Source organism: Macaca fascicularis, chromosome 4, assembly GCF_037993035.2.
Source record: "Macaca fascicularis isolate 582-1 chromosome 4, T2T-MFA8v1.1".
NCBI lineage: Eukaryota > Metazoa > Chordata > Mammalia > Primates > Cercopithecidae > Macaca > Macaca fascicularis.
In genome coordinates, this window is record NC_088378.1 from 139729154 (window position 1) to 139750012 (window position 20859).

At 52.6% G+C, this 20859-nt stretch overlaps 3 protein-coding genes across 23 annotated transcripts; 1 reads left to right on the forward strand and 2 right to left on the reverse strand.

The window, feature by feature from the left end:
- Positions 1 to 259: 259 nt before the first annotated feature.
- Positions 260 to 7940, reverse strand: WHR1 (winged helix repair factor 1). 4 transcript variants are annotated; one of them, XM_045390201.2, is made up of 8 exons: positions 7694 to 7940; positions 7399 to 7608; positions 7131 to 7267; positions 2656 to 2751; positions 2162 to 2301; positions 1170 to 1267; positions 907 to 1054; positions 260 to 704 (listed from the first exon to the last, which is right to left on the reverse strand). In XM_045390201.2, exons 1-8 carry the CDS (start codon positions 7938 to 7940, stop codon positions 659 to 661), a joined length of 1122 nt encoding a protein of 373 aa, XP_045246136.2. In that variant the 3' UTR covers positions 260 to 658. The 4 variants fall into 4 exon arrangements, 3 of the variants coding, with proteins under 3 accessions (XP_045246136.2, XP_065399068.1, XP_073894611.1); XM_065542996.1 differs by lacking the exon at positions 7694 to 7940 and having other exon boundaries at positions 7399 to 7568; XR_012433997.1 differs by lacking the exons at positions 2162 to 2301; positions 7694 to 7940 and having other exon boundaries at positions 7399 to 7568.
- On the forward strand, positions 7662 to 14727 carry DXO (decapping exoribonuclease). Of its 6 annotated transcripts, none has more exons than XR_012433995.1 (7): positions 7662 to 7982; positions 8230 to 8591; positions 8761 to 8996; positions 9156 to 9302; positions 9430 to 9565; positions 9703 to 9797; positions 9882 to 10090. XR_012433995.1 is itself a non-coding variant. In XM_065542993.2 (7 exons), exons 2-7 carry the CDS (start codon positions 8556 to 8558, stop codon positions 10027 to 10029), a joined length of 945 nt encoding a protein of 314 aa, XP_065399065.1. In that variant the 5' UTR covers positions 7662 to 7982; positions 8230 to 8555; the 3' UTR covers positions 10030 to 10090. The 6 variants fall into 6 exon arrangements, 5 of the variants coding, with proteins under 5 accessions (XP_065399065.1, XP_005553494.3, XP_073894594.1 ...); XM_065542993.2 differs by having other exon boundaries at positions 8230 to 8665; positions 9083 to 9302; XM_005553437.3 differs by having other exon boundaries at positions 9083 to 9302.
- SKIC2 (SKI2 subunit of superkiller complex) lies at positions 10150 to 20709 on the reverse strand. 13 transcript variants are annotated; one of them, XM_074038456.1, is made up of 29 exons: positions 20622 to 20709; positions 20436 to 20539; positions 20131 to 20228; positions 19734 to 19843; positions 19515 to 19632; positions 19304 to 19418; positions 19110 to 19184; positions 18791 to 18844; positions 18497 to 18687; positions 18208 to 18336; positions 17829 to 17974; positions 17299 to 17445; positions 17086 to 17170; positions 16793 to 16899; positions 16324 to 16470; positions 16150 to 16246; positions 15765 to 15977; positions 15548 to 15658; positions 13889 to 14119; positions 13065 to 13202; positions 12770 to 12907; positions 12522 to 12626; positions 12037 to 12184; positions 11817 to 11943; positions 11361 to 11571; positions 11103 to 11213; positions 10811 to 11029; positions 10481 to 10621; positions 10150 to 10386 (listed from the first exon to the last, which is right to left on the reverse strand). In XM_074038456.1, the coding sequence occupies exons 5-29, from the start codon at positions 19614 to 19616 to the stop codon at positions 10186 to 10188; spliced, it is 3489 nt and encodes a 1162-aa protein (XP_073894557.1). In that variant the 5' UTR covers positions 19617 to 19632; positions 19734 to 19843; positions 20131 to 20228; positions 20436 to 20539; positions 20622 to 20709; the 3' UTR covers positions 10150 to 10185. The 13 variants fall into 13 exon arrangements, 11 of the variants coding, with proteins under 11 accessions (XP_073894557.1, XP_073894556.1, XP_073894559.1 ...); XM_074038455.1 differs by having other exon boundaries at positions 20131 to 20317; XR_012433982.1 differs by lacking the exon at positions 20131 to 20228 and having other exon boundaries at positions 11103 to 11276.
- Between the last annotated feature and the right edge of the window lie 150 nt (positions 20710 to 20859).

Consider the following 20859-nt stretch of genomic DNA (forward strand, 5'->3'; position numbering starts at 1 on the left):
AGCGACAGGTTTCTAAGACACTTGTCTCTTACTTTCATTCCAACACAAATTGAACAATACTAGGCTTTTGCTTTTTCAGGCCCTAACAGAAATTCCATGGTTTAGGAGATGAGGTACACCCATAACACTCCACAGGGAGAGTGGTCTGGTGAACCCCTAACCCCTTTCCTCTCTGAACGAGGCAAAGCTCAGACTTCACCTCTACCCCTAAACAAGGCACCCAAGCGCACGTCTCAGTAAATAAAGGACGTCCAGAAAATACCACAGGCAGAAGTACTTTATTTGGCAATTTTAACATGACATGTAGGGAAAAGAACCCTGCCCTCCTTCACCAGCCTCCCCAGAAATCCCACCTTCCTATTTCAAGACAGAGTAATAACAGCACCATTTTACACGAAAGGGAACAGCCACAGCCTTGGCACCATTTCTGGTTCCACTTTCCGTGGAAGGGCAGAGAAGCACTGCTCAAACCCCACCACCGGGTCAGAGCCCAGGCAAACAGCAGCAGCCACATCTGACCCTTTGCATACACGAGAGCCCAATACTCTTCCTGGCTCCCAAGCCTTCCCAAGGTGACCCTGTTTCAGCCACCATCATGCAGCAATTCCAGTCCCCTCCAGGCCCACTCTGGGGAGCTGAGCAATGATGAGCAGAATCTTCATGTCTCTGGCAGGCGGAGGAGGGTTCCAGAAGTGGTAGAGATGCTGTGCAGGAGAAAGACAAGGCTGGAGCCAGACGCCTAGGCTCAAGTTGTGAGGAGAGCTTAGAACTTGGGAAGGGGTGTTCCCGGGTTCCAGAGAAGAATGAGATCCACTGGCCTTCACTAGGGAACTAAGCATGAGCTGGGAGGAAATCCGACCTTGGGTCATTGCTCCGTCATCTGCCAGAGGCCCGGGCAAGACTCACCAGTCCACTAGCTGGGCCCCAATGAGGTCGTGCACATGGTAGGTGAGACCAAGCCGTACAACAGCAGGAGCCCGCCGGCCCAGGAGCTCTGATAGGAGCAGCTCCCGATACTTGGACTTCCGGACCATGCCAAGGACAGCCTGGCGCCCTGGAGAAGTGGCAAAGGAGAGGGGAAAGGTGAATAAGGCGTAGAGGCCTGAGGAGTCACCAAAAGGTGAGGGGCTGCAGGCCTGAGCTGCAGGCCTGAGCTGCAGATGGGATACCTTTAACAAAGTACTTGATGAATCTCCCAGCTCCAGGCACAGCTAGCCACCAGCTCCCAGCATCTCGGACGGTGAGGACTCCGGCGTTCACCAGATGCCTGAGGGCAGTGGGAAGCCAGCAGAGATGAGGTCTGGGCTCTGAGAACAACCTCTCCTCCTCATCCATTAATATTTACACAAGTCTCGAGAAACATGGGCAACCACGCAAGAGAAAGTGGTAACAACACCCCAACCTGGGGTGGTTGTGTGCTTGCACCAACTGCCTCTGTTGGTGCAGTTGCTTGTTCCAGGACCCCTACGTGGACTGCCCTCCCTCCACTCTCTTTTCCTGCTACTATTACTCATTCATTTAAATAGTTTCTCTTCCCTGACTACACGTCCTGACACACATTCAGTCTCAGGAGTGAGGAGAGGAATCAGGGTCTTCTGCGCTCCTGCCACCACCTAGGTAGACCACGCCAAGGCTCCCACCACATCTCTCTGAGAGTGTGTCTGCCCATGTGAGACCGGTGCTACAGCTCTTCAAATACTTTCACATATTCCGTGCGTTACAAAGTAGGAGGCCTGAGCCAGATAGAGCCTCTCAAAATTATATTTTTCTTTAGCGCCTGCCCAGTTGTTTTTTAGCTTTGGGGTTTTTTTGTTTTAATGTGAATGTTTAGGGGTATCCCAACTCCTATCATTCTCTATCCTCTTAGTCCTAGTATAATTAACATCAAGCTTTTACGGTTCCTGCCAGGCCCCTGCATACTTTTGATAAGCCACCAAGGACTGAATTCTATTCCAGGGCTCTTTCTAAGGCCCCAGGTAAGATAGGTCTCCTCTCTTGTGGGGAGGAATAAAAACTTGGGTCATTTTATTAAAAAGAAGAGTCAGCCTTTTGGCAGCTTTTCTGGCAGGTTCACCAAAAAAGCAAAAGGACAGGCTGCATGGAACTGGAGGGAGCCAGGGAGGCGTCAGATGCCTGACTTTGTTGGTTCCACAAGTCTCACGTGATTTCTGAGTCCCTGAAGCCAAAGGTCTGTGTCATTTGTTCCTGCTGGAAACTAAGGTCCCCACAGGCTGGAAGTACTGAAGCTAGAAATTTCTGCACTGCCCCAGCATACGGTCGGCCATCACAGGCCTTGAGGACCTAGAAGCAGAGATGAGAAGCATGGTCCGTCCCCACCCTCACTCTCCACCAACCTCTCCACCCCTAGGACAGCATTTCTCTTCCTGTCTTACCTCTTGCTCAGATCCTTCCACCTCTCATACCCTTCCTCCTCCTCCTCCTCTCCCTCCTCTCCCCACTCTTTACCCTCTCGCTCCTCCCTCTTTCCCTCCTGTCTCTCTCCCTCATATTACTACTTACCAGGGCCTGTGCCCTCTCCATGGGATGTGGGGGCAGAGAAATTCTTTCTTTTGTTTTTATTTCTGTTTCCCAACTTCCCTATCTCCCCCAACCTGTTCTCTGCCCCTGGCACCCCTGACACACACAGTCACATACTCTGGTCCTGTAGTCCTCAGTGAAGATAATTCCATGGGCATCCAAGTCGAAGCCCAGCTGGACGATTCTGATCTCCCCCTGCTCTTGAAGCTCCTTCTGTCTCCACAGAGAAGAGAGTGAAAAGAGGGGTATCAGGGTAAGATGCTCTGCTATACTCTGGGCACTCTCAGGCAGGGAGATTTTGCCAATATTGGGGCAAATTTCTCTTAGTAAAGAAAAAACTGTGTGAGAAGATAAATGACCAAGCAGCCTTTTCCAACTAGCTACCCACTATCTCATCCACCTGCCTTATCTATGGTCTGTCAAACAGTCAATATAATTTTCTAAGACCAAGCACTAAGATAAAACAATGATTAAGATGCAGGCTCTGGCTTCAAAACATTAACAGGAAAATTCTGGGTGGGGTAAGGTGGGGAGGAGTATGGGATTCAATGTTTAAAACAAACAAAAATGAACCAGGACTTCTGTTTATGAGAATACAGCAAGAACTAATACACCTGTTGAAAATTAACTAAAATGCTGGATAAAATGTTATTTAAAAATTGTTTAAGACCAGGTACAGTGGCTCATGCCTGTAATCCAGCATTTTGGGAGGCTGAGGTAGCAGGATCAATTGAGGACAGGAGTTCAAGATCAGTCTGGGCAACACAGTGAGACCCCCATCTCTACAAAAAATGTAAAAACTTAGCCAGGCGTGGTGGCAGAGACCTGTAGTCCTAGCTACTTGGCAGATTGAGGCAAGAGGATCACCTAACCCAGGAGTTTGAGGCTGCAGTAAGCTAGGATTGCAACTGGGCAACACAGTGAGACTCCGTCTCTTAAAAAAAATTGTTTAGACACTAAAGACCTCACAAGATAACAGGAATTACCACTAATATAACATCTAAGTAGGCCGGGTGAGATGGCTCACACCTGTAATCCCAGCACTTTGGGAGGCTGAGGGGGGGTGGATCACCTGAGGTCAGGAGTTCAGTATCAGCCTGACCAATATGGTAAAACCCTACTAAAAATACAAAAATTAGCTGGGCGTGGTGGTGTGCACGTGTAGTCCCAGCTACTCGGGAGGCTGAGACAGGAGAATTGCTTGAACCCAGAAAGTTGCTGTGAGCCAAGATCATGCCACTGCACTCCAGCCTGGATGACACAATGAGACTCCATCTCAAAAAATAAAAATAAAAATAACTGGGGCCGGGCACAGTAGCTCATGCCTGTAATCCCAGCACTTTGGGAGGCTAAGGGTGATCACTTGAGGTCAGAAGTTCAAGACCAGCCTGGCCAACATGACGAAACCCAGTCTCCATGAAAAATACAAAACTTAGCTGGGTGTGGTGTCAGATGCCTGTAACGCCAGCTACTTGGGAGGCTGAGGCAGGAGAATCACTTGCACTCAGGAGGCGGAGGTTGCAGTGAGCCAAGATCGTGCCACTGTACTCCAACTTGGGTGCCAGGGTGAGACACTGTCTCAAAAAAAAAAAGTAATTGGAACATGGAGTGCATTTATTAATCTAGGCAAATCTGCCCAGAACATTTTCAAAAGTAACTGGGTGCATAAGGAAACAAAACGCAAAGAGACAATAAAAACAAACCCCAAAAGACAAATAATAGTGGATTTATCGAAAAGACAAAAAAAACAAAACAAACAAACAAAAAAAAAATGGCATTTTGGGAGGCCGAGGCAGGCAGATCATTTGAGGTCAGGAGTTTGAGACCAGCCTGGCCAACATGGTGAAATCCCATACCTATTAAAAATACAAAATGTGGCCGGGCGCAGTGGCTTAGGCCTGTAATCCCAGCACTTTGGGAGGCCAAGGGGGGCAGATCAAGAGGTCAGGAGATCGAGACCATCATGGCCATCATGATGAAACCCTGTCTCTACTAAAAATACCAAAATTAGCTGGGCGTGGTGACATGTGCCTGTAGTCCCAGCTACTCGGGAGGGTGAGGCAGGAGAATTGCTTGAACCTGGAAGGCAGAGGTTGCAGTGAGTTGAGATCGTGCCACTGCACTTCAGCCTGGGCAACAGAATGAGACTCCACCTCAAAAAAAAAAAAAAGGAAAACCAAGGGAACAATGACCATAGCAGTCACCTCCCAGGGACACTCTGATCAGAGACATTTTGATCAGAGAGGAATATATGTGGGATACTGGCCATGTTCTATAGTTTGACCTAGGGAGTAGCTAGATGGGTATCTGCTTTATAAACATCATTTAAATTATATGTTTATATTTTCATTCGGCAACTTTTAAAGGTTTTTAAAATAAAAGCTAACACTAATATATTAAAGACAACAAATACTTCTTAAGGAGTGGTTCCATCTGGCATGCTTCCTCACAGGAGACGTAGTGAGGGAGACTAGCTCACCTCAAGGGACAGCCAGACTGCCTTCCTTTTCTTCCCTCTTTTCTTGAAAGATCACTATTAACCTTCTACCTGCTAAATCCAATGAACAGATTTCAGTTCTGGGTTTTTTTTGTTGTTTTCATTTTTTTTTAGAGACAGGGTCTCACTCTGTCACCCAGGCTAAAGTGCAGTCGTGCAATCATAGCTCACTGCAGCCTCAAATTCTTGGGCTCAAGCAATCCTTCTGCCTCAACTTTCTAAACAGCTAGAACAACAGGTGCATACCACCATGCCCAGCTAAGAATTTTTGTGTTTCAATTTATTTTATTTATTTAGTAGAGATGGGGTCTCAGTTATTTAGTAAAGACGGGGTCTCACTTTGTTGCCCAGACTGGTCTCAAACTTTTGGTTTCAAGCTATACTCCTGCCTCAGTCTCCCAAAGTGGTGGGATTACAGGCATGAGCCACCACACTCAGCCTAGATTTCAGTTTATATTTTACTTTACCTCTTCCCTCTTCTTAGACCACTGTCTTGAATCACAGGTTCTAATACTGCCAACTACTTCACTTTCTCAAAAATCTCTTTACTTTTACAATAGGCCTCTTCCTGGGTTACCTTTTTTTTTTTTTTTTTTTTTTTTGAGACAAGGTCTAGCTCTATCACCCAGGCTGGGGTGCAGTGGTGCTATCTCAGCTCACCTCCCCAGCTGAAGCAATCCTCCCACCTCAGCCTCCCCAGGTGCGTACCACCATGCCTGGCTAATTTTTGTATTTTTTTTGTAGAGATGGGGTTTTGTCATGTTGCCTATGCTGGTCTCAAACTCATGAGCTCAAGAGATCCACTCACCTCGGCCTCCCAAAGTGCTGGGATTACGGGCGTGAGCCACCGCCCCGGCCTCTGGGTTCCTCTTAACTCAGGCAATTCCTTCTCTGCCTCTGCCACAGATTCCTCTTCTTCTGCTTTCCCTTTATGTCAGTGGATCTCAAATTTTAAGGCACACTTAAAAAGGACTTGAGGCAGTTCAAAAGTGTAGAGTCCCAAATCCCACCCCAAGAGATTGTAACTCATTAACTTTGGATGAGTCCCAGGAACCTGTATTTTTTAAATAAACAGCCCATGTAATTTTGACACAGGCATAACTCAGCTCATACATTCAGTAACACTGCCTTAAATGACAGTGTTTCCCAGCATTGTGGATTTGACCCTATCAACTTCCACTCTAAACTTGGAGTCCTTAACCATGGACCTCAGAAGATTAGTGAAGTATTTCCCCCCAACTGTACATACATCCTATGTATATGTGGCATACGTGCATTTTTCTGGAGAGAAATAGCCATAACTTTTATCACCTTCTAAAGATTATAAAAAGGTTAGAAATCACTCCTCTACCCACTCTTCCTACTGGATCTCACCACATCCACAGAATTAACCACTTGCTATTCACACCTCCATGACTTGTAATTCTATTATCACTGGCCAGAATTCTCTCCAACTCTAATATCCACTTGTCTAATACGTTTGTCTTTGGATGCTCCACATGCACCATCAACTCAACTTGTACAAAATTAAACACATTATCCGTAGTCCAACAACTAAATGTGCTCCTAATACCACCAGCCACGCAGTCATCCGGAAAGTCTGAGTTTTCCTGGACTCCTCCCTTTCTCACTCTCCTCTCCCTCCGTACTGCACTGACCTAATTTAGGCCTTCACCACTTCTCAGATGCAGTGTCTTCTTAGCTGACCTCCCTGCCTCATCCACTACCTCCAATACACCATTCCCTCTCTCTATGACATTCTCTACCAGCCCATCGCCTCAGTGTAAGATGGAAACAACACTGATGTACAAGGCCTGTCATGATCTGACGTCTGTCTGCACTCCCAGTGCTCTATGTTCGAACCATGCCCCATGACTCGGTTTCCCCAAAAGCCTCGTTCTTCTCCCTCCATGGTTGAAATGCCCTGTACTGCCTGCGACCCATTTAACAGGGTCTCTGTGGCACCCCAGTGCCCGGAACAGTGCCCTCCCCTGAAAGGCCTAATGCTTGCTGAACAGCTGGCGGAGTGACTGAGGGACAGGAAATTTTAGGAGTCAGGAAAGGGGCCTCCGGCGGTCGCACCGACGCCCCTCACCAGCTGCCGGTCGGCCACGGTCCTGTCAGGCACGAGGCTGTACACCTGGCTCCTCAGCACGATGGGCGGCAGAGCGTCCTCAAACAGACCTCGCGGGAACAGCTGCATGAGCTCTGAGACAGCCGCGCGCGCCGACCCTGGACCGAGAAACCGGGTCAGAGACAGGGAACTGGGGCGGGGACGCGGTTCCAACAAAACTCTCGGCTACCGGAAGCGAGGCCCCACCCAGCTGGGGTCTTTAGCCCCGCCCCGGGGTTGCCATGGTTACCTGGCTCGCCACGAGGAGGATCCGACTCCACAAGCCCTCGCTTCCGCCGCCTCTTAACTCCAAAGGTCTCCGGGACCAGGTGATGCCTTTTTCGGCTCATATCCCGGGATTTTATGGTACCGGGGAAGAGGTAGGAATGGAGGGAAGAGAACCTGAAAATAGGGTCTTCCGGCGCAGAACAGTGACGTACGGTCTCCCCGGGCGTCCCTCCTAGACCAGGTGATGACGAAAAGGGCGTCAACTTGTCATCCCTCAGGCCAGTCAGTGTTGGGAAGGGCGGTGGCGACGCAGATACCCGCACCACGTCCGCCGGGCCGGGCCTCACGCCGACCGCGGATTGGCTCCCTCCAAGGGCACGCACGCCTGGGGACTCGTGGGCGGCGTGGAGGGGCGCCGGTGGCCACGTTGGGATCAGCCTCCTTCGTAAAGCTCACACCTCCCCGGCCCCGGGAGGGGTTTGCCCGCCACTGTCGCTGAATGATTGCATCATCGAAAGCAGAAAAACCACTTTTGCATCCTTCGGCCTCTGGTGTGCCTGCCATGACGTCATAGCCCTGCGGAGGTGGAAGTTGGGGAGCTTTGAGGTAACTGGATTCTTGATCTGAGCGCAGGCGTCCCTCCTAACCTCACTGCATTTGGAGGACCTGGAGGGAGGGTGGGTGAAGGGCAAGCAAAAAGGCAGGATGAGAGCTTGGCCGCGGTGGCGTCTGAGGGGCCTGAATGTTTCAAGGCCAGAACCTGGCGATCAGGTGGCTCGCTTAGTCCTAAACCAGTCATCCTTCTCCAGGCCTCCTCTGTAAAATGGAAACTCTGTCCGCCTGCTTCCCTTAGGACCTCATGGATCCCAGGGGGACCAAGAGAGGAGCTGAGAAGACAGAGGTAGCTGAGCCTCGGAACAAACTACCCCGTCCAGCACCTTCTCTGCCCACAGACCCTGCCCTCTACTCTGGGCCCTTTCCTTTCTACCGGCGCCCTTCGGAACTGGGCTGCTTCTCCCTGGATGCTCAACGCCAGTACCATGGAGATGCCCGAGCCCTGCGCTACTATAGCCCACCCCCCACTAACGGTCCAGGCCCCAACTTTGACCTCAGAGACGGATACCCGGATCGATACCAGCCCCGGGACGAGGAGGTCCAAGAAAGGCTGGACCACCTGCTATGCTGGCTCCTGGAACACCGAGGCCGATTGGAGGGGTGAGCAAAGCGTGGCAGGCAGTGTATCTGGAGACCCGTACCTACCCTCTAAAATTAGGAGAGCCACAGCCGGGGTGAGAATCAGTCCTTAGAAGAAAGACTATTCTTCGAGGGGAGCATCTCACTAATGCTTGTGTCAGACCTTCAGCCTGTAACTCCTGCCTCTCAGGGGTCCAGGCTGGCTGGCAGAGGCCATAGTGACATGGCGGGGGCACCTGACAAAATTGCTGACGACACCGTATGAGCGGCAGGAGGGTTGGCAGCTGGCAGCCTCTCGGTTCCAGGGAACACTATACCTGAGTGAGGTGGAGACGCCAAAAGCCCGGGCCCAGAGGCTTGCTCGGCCACCGCTCCTCCGGGAGCTTATGTACATGGGATACAAATTTGAGCAGTATATGTGTGCAGGTGAGTTACCCCTGCTTCATAGCCCCCTTCCCCTTCCCAGAGATTGAGAGCCCCCCACCCCTGCTGCTGCTTCTCTCCTTGTGCAGACAAACCTGGAAGCTCCCCAGACCCCTCTGGGGAGGTTAACACCAACGTGGCCTTCTGCTCTGTGCTACGCAGCCGCCTGGGAAGCCACCCTCTGCTCTTCTCAGGGGAGGTAGACTGCACAGACCCCCAGACCCCATCCACACAGCCCCCCACCTGCTATGTGGAGCTCAAGACCTCCAAGGAGATGCACAGCCCTGGCCAATGGAGGAGCTTCTACAGGTTCAGGATAGGGGTGGGCAGGGCGAGAGCTTAGACTTGAAGGCTGGGAAAGGGACTTGGGGAGGAGGGTGAAGGCAGAATGGAGGGTGGACGAGGGGTCCCACTGACCCCTTGCTTTTCCTGACAGACACAAGCTCCTGAAATGGTGGGCTCAGTCATTCCTCCCAGGTGTCCCGAATGTTGTTGCTGGCTTCCGTAACCCAGAGGGTTTTGTCTCTTCCCTCAAGACCTTTCCTACCATGAAGATGTTTGACTATGTCAGGGTAAGGGAATGATGCTGCAGCTCCCACCCGCATCCCCAAACACCAAGACCACAGGTCTAGCGTCCAGGGCAACAGCCTGCCTTCCCCTCGTCCCACCACCCCCACTGCCAATCTTCTGCCTCCTCTGCCTGCTCCAGAATGACCGTGACGGCTGGAATCCCTCTGTGTGCATGAACTTCTGTGCCGCCTTCCTTAGCTTTGCCCAGAGCACGGTTGTCCAGGATGACCCCAGGTGAGGCATTCGGCTCTGTCCATCCTCTCTGGATCCCAGGATCCAGCCTCTGGTCCTCAACTGATTCCTCCATCTGCCCCCCAGGCTTGTTCACCTCTTCTCTTGGGAGCCTGGCGGCCCAGTCACTGTGTCTGTACACCGAGATGCACCCTATGCCTTCCTGCCTATATGGTACGTGGAAGCCATGACTCAGGACTTCCCATCACCCCCTAAGACTCCCTCCCCCAAATAGTGATGTTTAGAGGGGGGCAGTCATATCTCTGTGTGCAGATAATAAAAGCGTATTTCTAAGAGGTTCTGCTATCTTCTTAGCTGAGTCATCCCTGCCCAACAACTCAAGCACACGCAGTGGTTTGCTGTTTTATCATCGCATTTTTACATGGGGCATTCACTGGGTGTAGAGGCTGGCCGCAAATACGATGTCCCGCCGTAGCAAAGTAGCCGCTGTCTCCATCTTGGCGCCCAGCACAGGCTCTCCTACTAGGCGGGCTGCCCCCCGCAGTGAGCGACACATCTCAGCCAGGCGCTGAATGCAGCGGACCACCAGGCCCTCGGGGGTCCCTGAGAGCCCTGCCAACTCGGAGAAGGGCTGTGGGGAAAGTAGGGTGAGAATTGGATGTGCTCACCCTGGGCAGGCTCACCTCAGTCAGCCGTCTGCAAAATCCCAAACCTCAGGTACTCACCATGCCCCGGGCCCACTCATACACAACCTCGACCAGCCCAAAATTCAGCTCGCCCACAAATTCCTCCACCGTCTGGTTCAGGCCACAAGCCACCTGGACCTCACCAATCCGCTTGGCCACAGCCCGAACACGTTCTATTCCCTGCAGGGAAGAAGGAGAGATTAAGGCCTGCCTTCCTGCTCCAGGAGAGGGAAGGACCAGATCAAGGAGGCAGCCATTCCCATCCTCGGGGCACTTACAGGGCAGCAGGGGGTCACCTGGGGGACTACCTGAGGGTAGAGGTCAGGAATGCCACAGCCCTGGCAGGGAGAAAGGAGTGATATCCCCTACCTGCTTGAGGGTGTTTGGGAGCTGATCTCCAGTGTCCCCAGGGCTCTGGCAGACCAGGCCAGAGAGCAAGGCAGCAATCTCCTCAGGCCGCAGGGTGCTGAGTGCATTGTCAAACATGAGCTCAGTGAGGAGCAACTCATGGCTGCTCATGGCACAAGCCACCCGCCCTGCCAGCTTCACGGTGCCTGCCTCGTCCACGTAACCCAGGGTTCGGAGCACCTGTAAGAAAAAGAGTGGGCATTGGACACCCTGCTATCCCCTAGCCTCCCGCCCCAACCACTGCCCCGCCCACCTCTACTCGCTGGTGGTACTCAGGAAGCAGCAGCAGTGACTGATCTGACAGTAGGAAGTGCAGCCGCTCCATCTCCTTCTGTATCTGCATTCGCTCCCGCAGCTTCAGGTACTGCAGAGAGCCACCCGTCAGCCTTCTCCTTGCCCCTTAGCAGGGGTAGACTGAAGACAAGGGCTGAGATGGGGGTGGTCAGTCTACAGGGAACCACAGAGGAAAAGCCCCTACTCCCAGCTCAGGAGTTAGCACCCAGGGTCCTACCTGGGCAGGAAAACGCGGGCTGTGTACACACTGAGCCCCCCGGATCAGCTCCTCCAGCTTCCGGGCCCGGAGCCCACCCTCTACAACCGACACGTCTTTGAGCTGCAGGTCATTGACAGGGTCGAGGGTGGGGGGTCCGGCTGGGTGAGCCTGAGCCAGACGCAGTAGTTCCTGGACAGCAGTGGTCACAGCCGCAAGGGGAGGATCCTTCCTGAAGAGGGAGGAGATCTTAAGATCTGGGGTGAGATCTTCTCTCCCACAGAAGCCCCCCTCAGGCTGTGGGAGCCCTCTTACTACAACCCCCACTTCACAGTCTCCCTTAGGCTGGAGGAGCCCCCTCACTACAACTCCACCACTTCATAGTCTCCCTCAGGCTGGGGAAAACTCCCAGACCACTGCCCCTCCCCGCTTCTACATGCCCCTCTGGAGGAAAAGGGCCTCCCTAGCATCTCTGACTTGAATTTTGGCTGCTGCCTCTTGCTGAAGTCCTCCAAGATCTTCTCCCCATTCACCCGGAGCACTTTGGTGGTGATGGCAGCCATATCTGCTGGCTGGAGCTTGACTACGGTGTGCTCACAAGGCCCTGTGAAAAAGGGAGAGCAGGGCAGACCTTGCCGTGGACCCAGGCATCCTGCTCATACTGCTGGCAGAAAACAGGCATCTGCCGCACTCTCACCTTCAGGCAGGAACAGCTTGAATCCCACGAGGTCATCTGGATAGGGCACCTCTGGAGTGGCCGGCCCCCTGTCCTGTGGGTCCTGGGACAAGGGCTTATCACACAAGACCAGGGTTGTGAATACTCTGCTGGTGGAGTTCGAGGAGACCTGGGGGTGGTCAGAGAGGCCAGGAGAGCGGGGTGTGAGGAGTAGACATCAAAGGTAGGAACCAGATACCTACCCTTGGGCAGGAATCAGGAAGCAACCATGCAGAGCTCACCAGTAGAGAGGGGCGACCAAGTCAAGCGATCAGAGCAGACTTCTTGGGGTGGTGGGAGGAAGGAGTGAGCATGATGTGGTGATGGGAAGGGAGAGGGTGAAAAGGAGGGCAAGAGGGGAAAATGAGGACCCTGTGGTAATGCAACCTGCCCTGGCCAAGTGGGGAAAATGGAGAGAGGGCTTGCTCCCTCCCACCCTCTGGAGTCCAAATTCCCATCGCCCTCACCTGTAGGATCACTCCCAGTGCGTTGTGATGCTCCTGATTCTTCACAACCACCACCCTTCCTGCTGAGAGAGACTTCAACCCGTTCACAGACTCCATGATGCGTCGCTGAAGAGCAGGGACGCACACAAAGCACAGATGGGAGGAGGCATCACAGGGACAGACACTTGGACTAAGTTTAATAGCACCTAGAGTGACACGATCTCCTCCTCCCTTCTCCTGTCACCCCCTCAGCACTCACACTTGCTCACCTGAATCATGTGCTGGGTCTCTGTCAGTTCCTCCCCCCAGCCGTAATATTCAGGCAGGTCGACCAGTTGGCCAGTCATGTCAGGCTCCTCCAAAGCCCCCAGCCTCTTGGTCAGTTCGGCCAGGGCTTGTTCATGGGCCTTGGGTGGAAGCAGGGGGAAGCTGTGAAAGGGGAGTCTCCAGGCCCAGTCTGCCACACCCCCGACCCTCAACACACTGGCCTCTGGATGCCTACCTATTCCCAGCCTGGCTTTGTACAACCTCCTGCTCCACATACTGGTTACCCAGGCTCCTCACCTTGCTGTCCTTGCGGGAGGGAAACTCAGAGAAGCTCCTCTTCATCATGTCCTCCACCCTGAGGGCATCCACCCGCAGCAAGTTGAGGATCATAGTGTACGTGAGGCGGAACTGGGACTGCAGCTGGGATGGCTTCCCCTGGAATCAGGTCAGAGAAGTCAGTGAGATCAGGGTGGGACCTACTGCACCCCAGCCAGTCTTCTGGACTGGGCCTACTCCCATCAGACCTGGTCCCAGCTCTGCAACCATGGGGCCTTTGACAAACCACTTGCTCACCTCTTCTGTAACATAAGGGAGCAAACTGAAATAAATAGACTCAAAGGCCCCATCTAGCTCCGTATTCATGGGAGAGAAAACTGGAAGAGATAGGCTTCAATCTCATCCTTGGATTCGCTCACTCCTACCTTGGCTTCTCCCAGACAAAACAAAAAAGTCAGAGGAAGCTGGGCGCTGTGGCTCACACCTACAGTCCCAGCACTTTGGGAAGCTGAGGCAGACAGATTGCTTGAGCCCAGGAGTTCAAGACCAACCTGGGCAACATAGCAAAACCTCATCTCTACAAAAAATAGAAAAAAAAAAAGTTAGCCAGGCATAGTGCATATGCCTGGAATCCCAGCTACTTGGGAGGCTGAGATGGGAGGATCACTTGAGCCTGGGAGGCAGAGGTTGCAGTGATCCAAGATTGTGCCACTGCACTACAGCCTAGGTGACTCTGCCTCCAAAAAAAAAAGAAGAAGAAAAAGAACAAGTCAGAAGAGAGGAGAATGGAAGAATCCAGCAAGGTCCTGGAGCTGGGGCCCTGCCCAGGATGCTGGGTCACTCACCATCATCATGCGGTGCAGGTCTGCCATCTCGGGCACTCGGCCCTTGCAGAGCAGGATAACGGTGCCTGTGGGGTCCAGGCCCCTCCGCCCTGCCCGGCCTGCCATCTGCACATACTCCCCAGGGAGCAGGTCCCGGAAGGTGGAGCCATCGTGCTTGCGCATGGAGTCAAACACTACTGTACGAGCCGGCATGTTTACTCCCATGGCAAAGGTCTCTGTGGCAAACAAGACCTGGGACAGAGGAGAACGGAAAGGATCAGCAAAGGCTCTACATATACACGCCCCCAGCCCTGGCCAAGCCCACCTTACTTTGTAGGCACAAGGCACCATCCCAGTTGTTACTTATGGGATCTCATCGAACTCTCCAGGCAAATCTATGGGATTGGTACTATTGTTTTCCTCATTTTACTTATGTAGCTACTTATTTCTATTTCCTTCCTTTTACCCCCATATCCCATTCCCATCCCTGACTGCAATCATTCGAATGTATCCAACAAATATTTTTATATAAATATCTTATAGAACATGTCTTCTTTTGTGAGCTTGTAGTTTATAATTCATATAAAAAGTGGTTATATATCTGATTTTTTGTTTCTTCTTTTTCTCCACCTAGTGTTTCAACATCTGTCCATGTTCCTGTGGTCAGTGCTTCCAACTGCTGCAGAACACTCTGAGTGCACCCCCCACACTAACTTTCCCTCTCTCCCAGGGAAGGGCACCCTGGTACTAGCAACACCCTGCCACCACAAACAAAGGAAGGGTGGAAATGTTCTCTCAGACCACGGTGAGAATTTCTTGGTGATACATACCCAGGAATGAAATATAGACTCAGAGTACGATATACCTTTTGTTTGTTTCTTTGTTTGTTTTTGTTTTAAGATGGAGTCTCACTCTGTCACCAGGCTGGAGTGCAACGGCATGATCTTGGCTCACTGCAACCTCCACCTCCTGGGTTCAAGCAATTCTCCCGCCTCAGCCTCCCGAGTAGCTGGGACTACAGGCACGCGTCACCGTGCCCAGCTAATTTTTGTATTTTTAGTAGAGACAGGGTTTCACCACGGTGGCCAGGATGGTCTCAATCTCTTGACCTCGTGATCCACCCACCTCAGCCTCCCAAAGTGCTGGGATTACAGGTGTGAGCCACCATGCCTGGCCAATATAGTTATTTTGTCTAAATAGTGCCAGGGTGCATTCCAAACTGGCTAGGCATCCTGTACAAGGATTCCCAGAACCCTGCAACTTCCTACAACTCTGGCAACACTCGGCATTAACTAGTTTCCTAAATTTTACCAGTCTAATAGCTATAAAGTCGTATCTTGTGAGTACTTCCATTTCTATATTTCTGATTACTAATAACTTTTCAAATTATTAGCTAGCTTGCTAGCTTCCTGGGTTTCTTTTCTGAGACCTACGTGTTCATATCTTATGCATCCCCATTTTAAGATAAGAAACCTGAAATTCAGGAAGGTTAAGTAATTTGTCCAGGATGATACTATGAATACACGGTGGACCTGGGATTCAAACCCAGGTAGTCTGGATCCAGAGCCCAGGTTCTTAACCACAGCACTGGCCTGCCTAAACCTCTGCCCCTCTGCCCTCTGGGCAGCCCCTAAGCAGGTAACAAGCACCGAGGAGTCCCTTTCCCACCACCACATGCACCTTGACCAGGCCACGGCTGAAGAGCATCTCCACGATCTCCTTGAGGATGGGCAGGATGCCGCTATGGTGCACACCCAGGCCACGATTCAGGAGCTCTGACATGTGCAGGACCTTTGGTGGGAGGAGGCCCATGGTCAGGGATGGAGTCTCAGAACACCCTATCCTTACCAGTCTGCTAAATGTGTACATGCATACACACATACACACATAGATGCACCTGGGGCAGCTGGCGGTCAGAGCCACGGAGGCGAGCAAGGCAGCGCTGCAGGAAGAGGTGGATCTCACTCTTCTCTGAACTGGTGGTGAGGTCAAGGGAGGTGAGGCCTGAGGCCTGCTCATCACAGCGGCCCCGGGAGAAGGTGAACACCACCACAGGCAACTGGGCCCGTGTGCGGAGGGAGGCCAGGAGGGACAGGTACACTCCGCGGTCCTGGAGAAGGAAGGGGAAGGGGCAGAGGTTGAGTTCCTGAACCAACGAGAGGTGAGCTAGTGTTAACTGGGGCAGTGCTCAAAGTTCAAGTCAAAACCCCTGGGGAACAACGAAAAAAAAAGATGGGAGGAAAAATGGGTGCTGGCAGGTACAAAACCCTCCCAGTTCTCACCTGTGCAGGGCCCCCCTGATGTGTGGGCTGCTTGGCCCCAAAGGTCTGGGCATGTTTGCTCATTCTCTCCTTCTTGGCCTCCACAGCTGCATAGTACCTGGGGCACAGGGAGGGGTAGCCGTCATGTCCAGCTAGGGGCCCAGCCCTAACTCTTTCCCCCATCTCGGGGCTCACCCTTTTGTATGGAAGGCTCCTCGAGAGTCCAGCAACAAAAAGAGCTCCCCCTGGGTCTTGGAGCTGTTCCCTGTGAAAAGATAGTGCTCCAGGGGCACGGGGCGGGTTACAGTGCTAATCACATAGATCTGACGACGCTTCAGTCGCCTGAAGGAAGGAGAGGGTAGCAAGTCAGGGATGGGAGTGTGGGAAGGAACCCACATCCCCACCCCCTTCCCTACCCCTCCAACTTTACCCAGTCTTTCCTGAGACCCAAAATGGAAGGCTATCCCCCAACATCCCATTCCATTTCAACATGCAAAGTAATCTGGACCCAAAGGGGATCCCACAGCCACCAGGTGGGACATGTTCCCCAGCATCACCCCTAAGGCCTGACCACTCTCCTTGCTGTGGTAGACTTAGTCCCCCCACTCCAATCAAGGAGTACTGTAGCCCCCATCAACCAGGCAACCCAGGACACACGTCTCACCCAATCCAGTCAGCAAACTCAAGGGCGTTGGGGACGGTGGCACTCAGAAGGATGATAGAAACGTGGTCAGGGAGCATGATGAGCACCTCCTCCCACACGACCCCACGCTGGGCACAGAGAGGGAAGAGAGGTCACAGGAGGGCAGGGGCTGCCCTTCTGCCCCTAAAGAGGCATGGGATTCCGTATGGGGGTAAAGAAAGCAGGAAGGTGCCCTGAGTGTGTAGAATAAGGGAGCCGTTCAACTGGTCCCAAAGGAAAGGACTGCCGGCATCTGCGGAGCCCAAGGCCCTTACCTCGGCATCGTTGATATAGTGAACCTCATCAAAGATGACCCACTCCAGGTCCCGAATAACATCTGAGCCACTGTACAGCATGGAGCTGGGGAGAAGAGGCCAAGGATTGACTCCCCAGTGGCTCGTCTCCATCGCCTCTTCAGACAGCACACTCTCCACAACAGCCACATCTTCCCAGCCAAAATTCCCCTGTATTGAGTGTCCATCTCTCACCGAAGGATCTCTGTGGTCATGATGAGGCAGGAGGCCTCCGGGTGCAGCTGCACATCCCCAGTGAGCAACCCCACATCCCCAAACGTGTTTCGGAAGTCCCGGAACTTCTGGTTGCTCAGGGCCTTGATGGGCGAAGTGTAGATGGTGCTGAGGAAAGAACATGAAGTTAGCCAGTCCCTCTGCAGACTCATGGCCCACGCCTCCTCTCCCACATGGAGCTCTCGCAGAAGCATGCCCCAGAAGCTTAGTTGCTCTACTTCTTCACCCAAACTGCCCTACATTCTCTTTCATGATATAACCTCAGAAAAATTCTGTCCCCAACCCCTTCCTAAACTAACCCAGGTCATTCTTCTAACCTTTCTCCCCACCATGCCTTTTTGTTTCTCTCTGAGCTCTTGTCTCAGTCTCACCCCTGAACCTCTCACTTAAAGGATGAGCTAGAGAGGTGGGGGAAGAGATGGGATTTTCAAAGGCTGCAGGAGAAAATGGGGCTGGCTGGTGAAGGGGGAGGTTGGCGAAGCAACTCGTACCGTGTCATGTGTTTCTGGGCCAGGGCAATGGCATATTCAGCCACAACTGTTTTTCCTGCAGATGTGTGAGCTGCAACAAAGACAGAGTCATGCCGCTCCAAGTGCAGGATGGCCTGTTTCTGAAACACATCTGGCTCAAATGCCCACTATGGGAGAGAGAAATAGATAGGAGCTGAAGAAAGGAGCAGGGCCTTCCTGCCTCCTGCTCATGGAGCACACAGGGCAGGGGGATGAAGGCCAGAGCCAGCCGAGGCTAGGACTAAGGACCAAGACTGGCCTGGGATGGATATGACCTCTGGCGGACAGAGGAGACAAGGGGTCAGCTGGGAGTGTGACCCAGCAAGAGGTAGAGGAGCATGTGAAGATGGGGCCAAAGTACCTGGAAGGCTGGCTGGGGAATGAGGCGATAGAAATCACCAACGGGGGAGGTGGCATCCACAGGTATGGCCCACTGCTCCTGAGGTGGAGGCTCTGGGGCTTCTGGGGCGGATACAGCTGTGGACGCTTCCTGGAAGAGTCAGGGGTAGGGGTGACAAAGATACAACCAGAGGGCTCTCGATTACCACTCCTCCCAAAAGATGTCCCTTTCTTCCCCTCAGACCCATCCTAGCCAGCCCACATCCTGGTGGCAAGGCTCTTTCTTGCCTCCACTATGCAGAACCACCAACCTTCAACACTAGGTCCTCCAAACTGCTTGCTCGGGCCAGGGGAGTACTGCAGGGAGAGGCTGAAACAGCGTCCCTTCTGGAACCTCCTGGCTGTCCCACTGCCTCATTCTCATCCTCGTCACCCCCACCCAAATCCAGAGGCTCCAACAGATAGCTAAGGCTTAGTAGTCCAGGAGCTGGAGTTGGACGATCTGAGAAGCAACGCAACAAGGTCAACCTCGTCATGCTGACATCTCTGTTCCTTAGGAGAAAGACATGATTTCTCCTACACCCCACTCAAAAACCAAAACGAACCTTTTGGTGCAAAGTCCATGCCTTTCTTGAAACCAGGTGGAACAGTAAGAAGATCTGTAGGACAGGGACATGGAATCAGGGTCACTGCACACTGGTGAACAAATTGTGTACATTATATAAACCTAAAAGATATCATTTACAGGACAGATGCTATAGATGGGGATGTTTGCTATGACACTTTCCCAACAGATGACAGTAAAGGTTGTTATGGACAGGATATCTTTTTCTAATTTTCTCAGAGGCATGGGAGGGCTAGTAGTAGCCCAGTGATAGCGTGGGCTCTTCCTCCTCAGGGCTCAGACTCAGAGCCCTACCTTACCTTTCTCAAAGTCTATCTCCTCCTCAGCCTCCTCCCATGTGTTCAGATCTGTTATGGTGGGTTCATCCATCCCCCCTGGGAAGAGACAGGACAGACAGGGATTCATGGGATGAGGATAATACGAGATAGGTGGGGAACCCTTCCCTGGAGATTAAGGACACCCTCTTCTACCAACCCATCTCCACAAGAGTCACCTGGCCAGAAGGGATACTGAGTTGGATTTCCCCATAAGGACTGGGAGGCTGGCCCTGGAGGCCGGCGAAGAGACAAGGAGGTTGTGGCCGAGAGATTTGTGTTCTCCAGCAAGACCTAAAGCAAGAGATCAGAGCCCCAATGAGGCTGAGCTTGTCTCTGATCACCTCCCCTTCTCCCCAACTCTGTTTCTTATGACCCCTGACCTCCTACCTCTTTGTAACCCAGTATCTGGCCTGTGGTTGGGTGTCTTTGGGCCTGTAGGTCAGATGGGACTGGAGCTCCCAGGACAGCCAAAAGAGACCAGGGATCCATCTTCCTTTGCCATTTTCTGGAGAGAAAAAAAAGTAACTTTTGGGTCTTTTTTCTTCCTCTGCCCCAGCTTCCTTCAGGAACCCATCACCCTAGTCTAAGCCCCTCCAGACTCCTCACTGGGCTGAGTGCTCCACACCATGCAGAGGCAGCCAGGCTGGGGATGACAGAAACAACTGTTCTGCTTCTTGCTGCAGATCTGGGGCACAGGGAGGGAGGCCATGGGGAAGCTGAAACAAGGGCAAGATGAGAGGCATTAGGTAAGGAAAAAGAGTAAAATGCAGACAAAAGAGGTGATGGGATTTGTGTTCAGATCAGAAATGGTAGATGTGTCAAACAGACTAGGACAATCAGGCTTGGCCAAAAACTACCCGCTACTGAATTACCTGGGGCAGATTTTGGATTTCAGAAACATGGAGGCTGGACCTAGGAATCTGCATTTTTAAAAAGCTCCCTTGCTAGTCATGAAGCACATGAAATTTGAGACTCACTGATTTCAGAAAAAGGGGTCACAGACCTAAGGATGAAGAGTTGGAGGCTCAAAGCCTAGCATCTCAGTCACCAAGTGCCCTGGTGCTTGGAGACAGAAGGGAGCTCCATGGAGAAAGCGCAGCTCTGAAAGCAAAAATATCCCCAGGACTCTCTGCTGTCTTCACATGGACTGCAGGTACACTGGGCTGGAAGCTGTCCAACACCCGTTCAGGCTGGGATGGACAGCAGTACAAGCACAGATGAACAAGGTTAAGCTAGATCCTACTGTGAGGAGGGTGAAGGAGGTTTGGACTCAATGAGGGTCAAAGGTTAGGGTCAAAAGTCACTCACGCTGCTCTCCGGAGCTCCAGGCAAGTTAAGCAGCTCCCAGCGACCTGTGCATCCGAGCTCCACGGCCCGAAGGGGTAGGTCCAGGGGATCTGGAGGAGGTAGCACTACGGGGTAAAGTCAAAAGTAAGGGGTCAAAGGTCATTCCATGTCTGCTACTCCGTGCCATTTCACTCCCCTCCCCCTCACCGAGTCGCTCTGTCTCCATCATTCTGGAGCCACAGCGGCTGCCGAGCAGCCCGGAAATGCTGCAAGCAGTCCCTGCGAGGTAAGCCCCGCCCCGCAACGGGCGGAAGTAGAGACAACTTCCGGCACGGCCCCGCCGAGAGCGTGAACTATCGCTGCGGAGGGGCAGACCTGGACCGGTGGAAGGCCGGGCGGAAGTGCGTGCCTGGGGCCGCCTTGGTTACCGCGTTTTCCGCCCTTC

Coding starts and splice junctions, on each gene's coding strand:
- DXO (XM_005553437.3), top strand. CDS start 8,236: ATGGATCCCAGGGGGACCAAGAGAGGAGCTGAGAAGACAGAGGTAGCT. Junction 8,997..9,082: donor TGAGCAGTATATGTGTGCAG/GTGAGTTACCCC, acceptor CTCCTTGTGCAG/ACAAACCTGGAAGCTCCCCA. Junction 9,303..9,429: donor CAATGGAGGAGCTTCTACAG/GTTCAGGATAGG, acceptor TTTTCCTGACAG/ACACAAGCTCCTGAAATGGT.
- SKIC2 (XM_005553446.4), bottom strand. CDS start 20,643: ATGATGGAGACAGAGCGACTCG. Junction 20,540..20,621: donor GATGGAGACAGAGCGACTCG/GTGAGGGGGAGG, acceptor TTTACCCCGTAG/TGCTACCTCCTCCAGATCCC. Junction 11,030..11,102: donor AGTACCACCAGCGAGTAGAG/GTGGGCGGGGCA, acceptor TTTTTCTTACAG/GTGCTCCGAACCCTGGGTTA.
- WHR1 (XM_045390201.2), bottom strand. CDS start 7,940: ATGGCAGGCACACCAGAGGCCGAAGGATGCAAAAGTGGTTTTTCTGCT. Junction 7,268..7,398: donor TCCTCCTCGTGGCGAGCCAG/GTAACCATGGCA, acceptor TTCTCGGTCCAG/GGTCGGCGCGCGCGGCTGTC. Junction 2,752..7,130: donor CCGTGGCCGACCGGCAGCTG/GTGAGGGGCGTC, acceptor CTGTGGAGACAG/AAGGAGCTTCAAGAGCAGGG.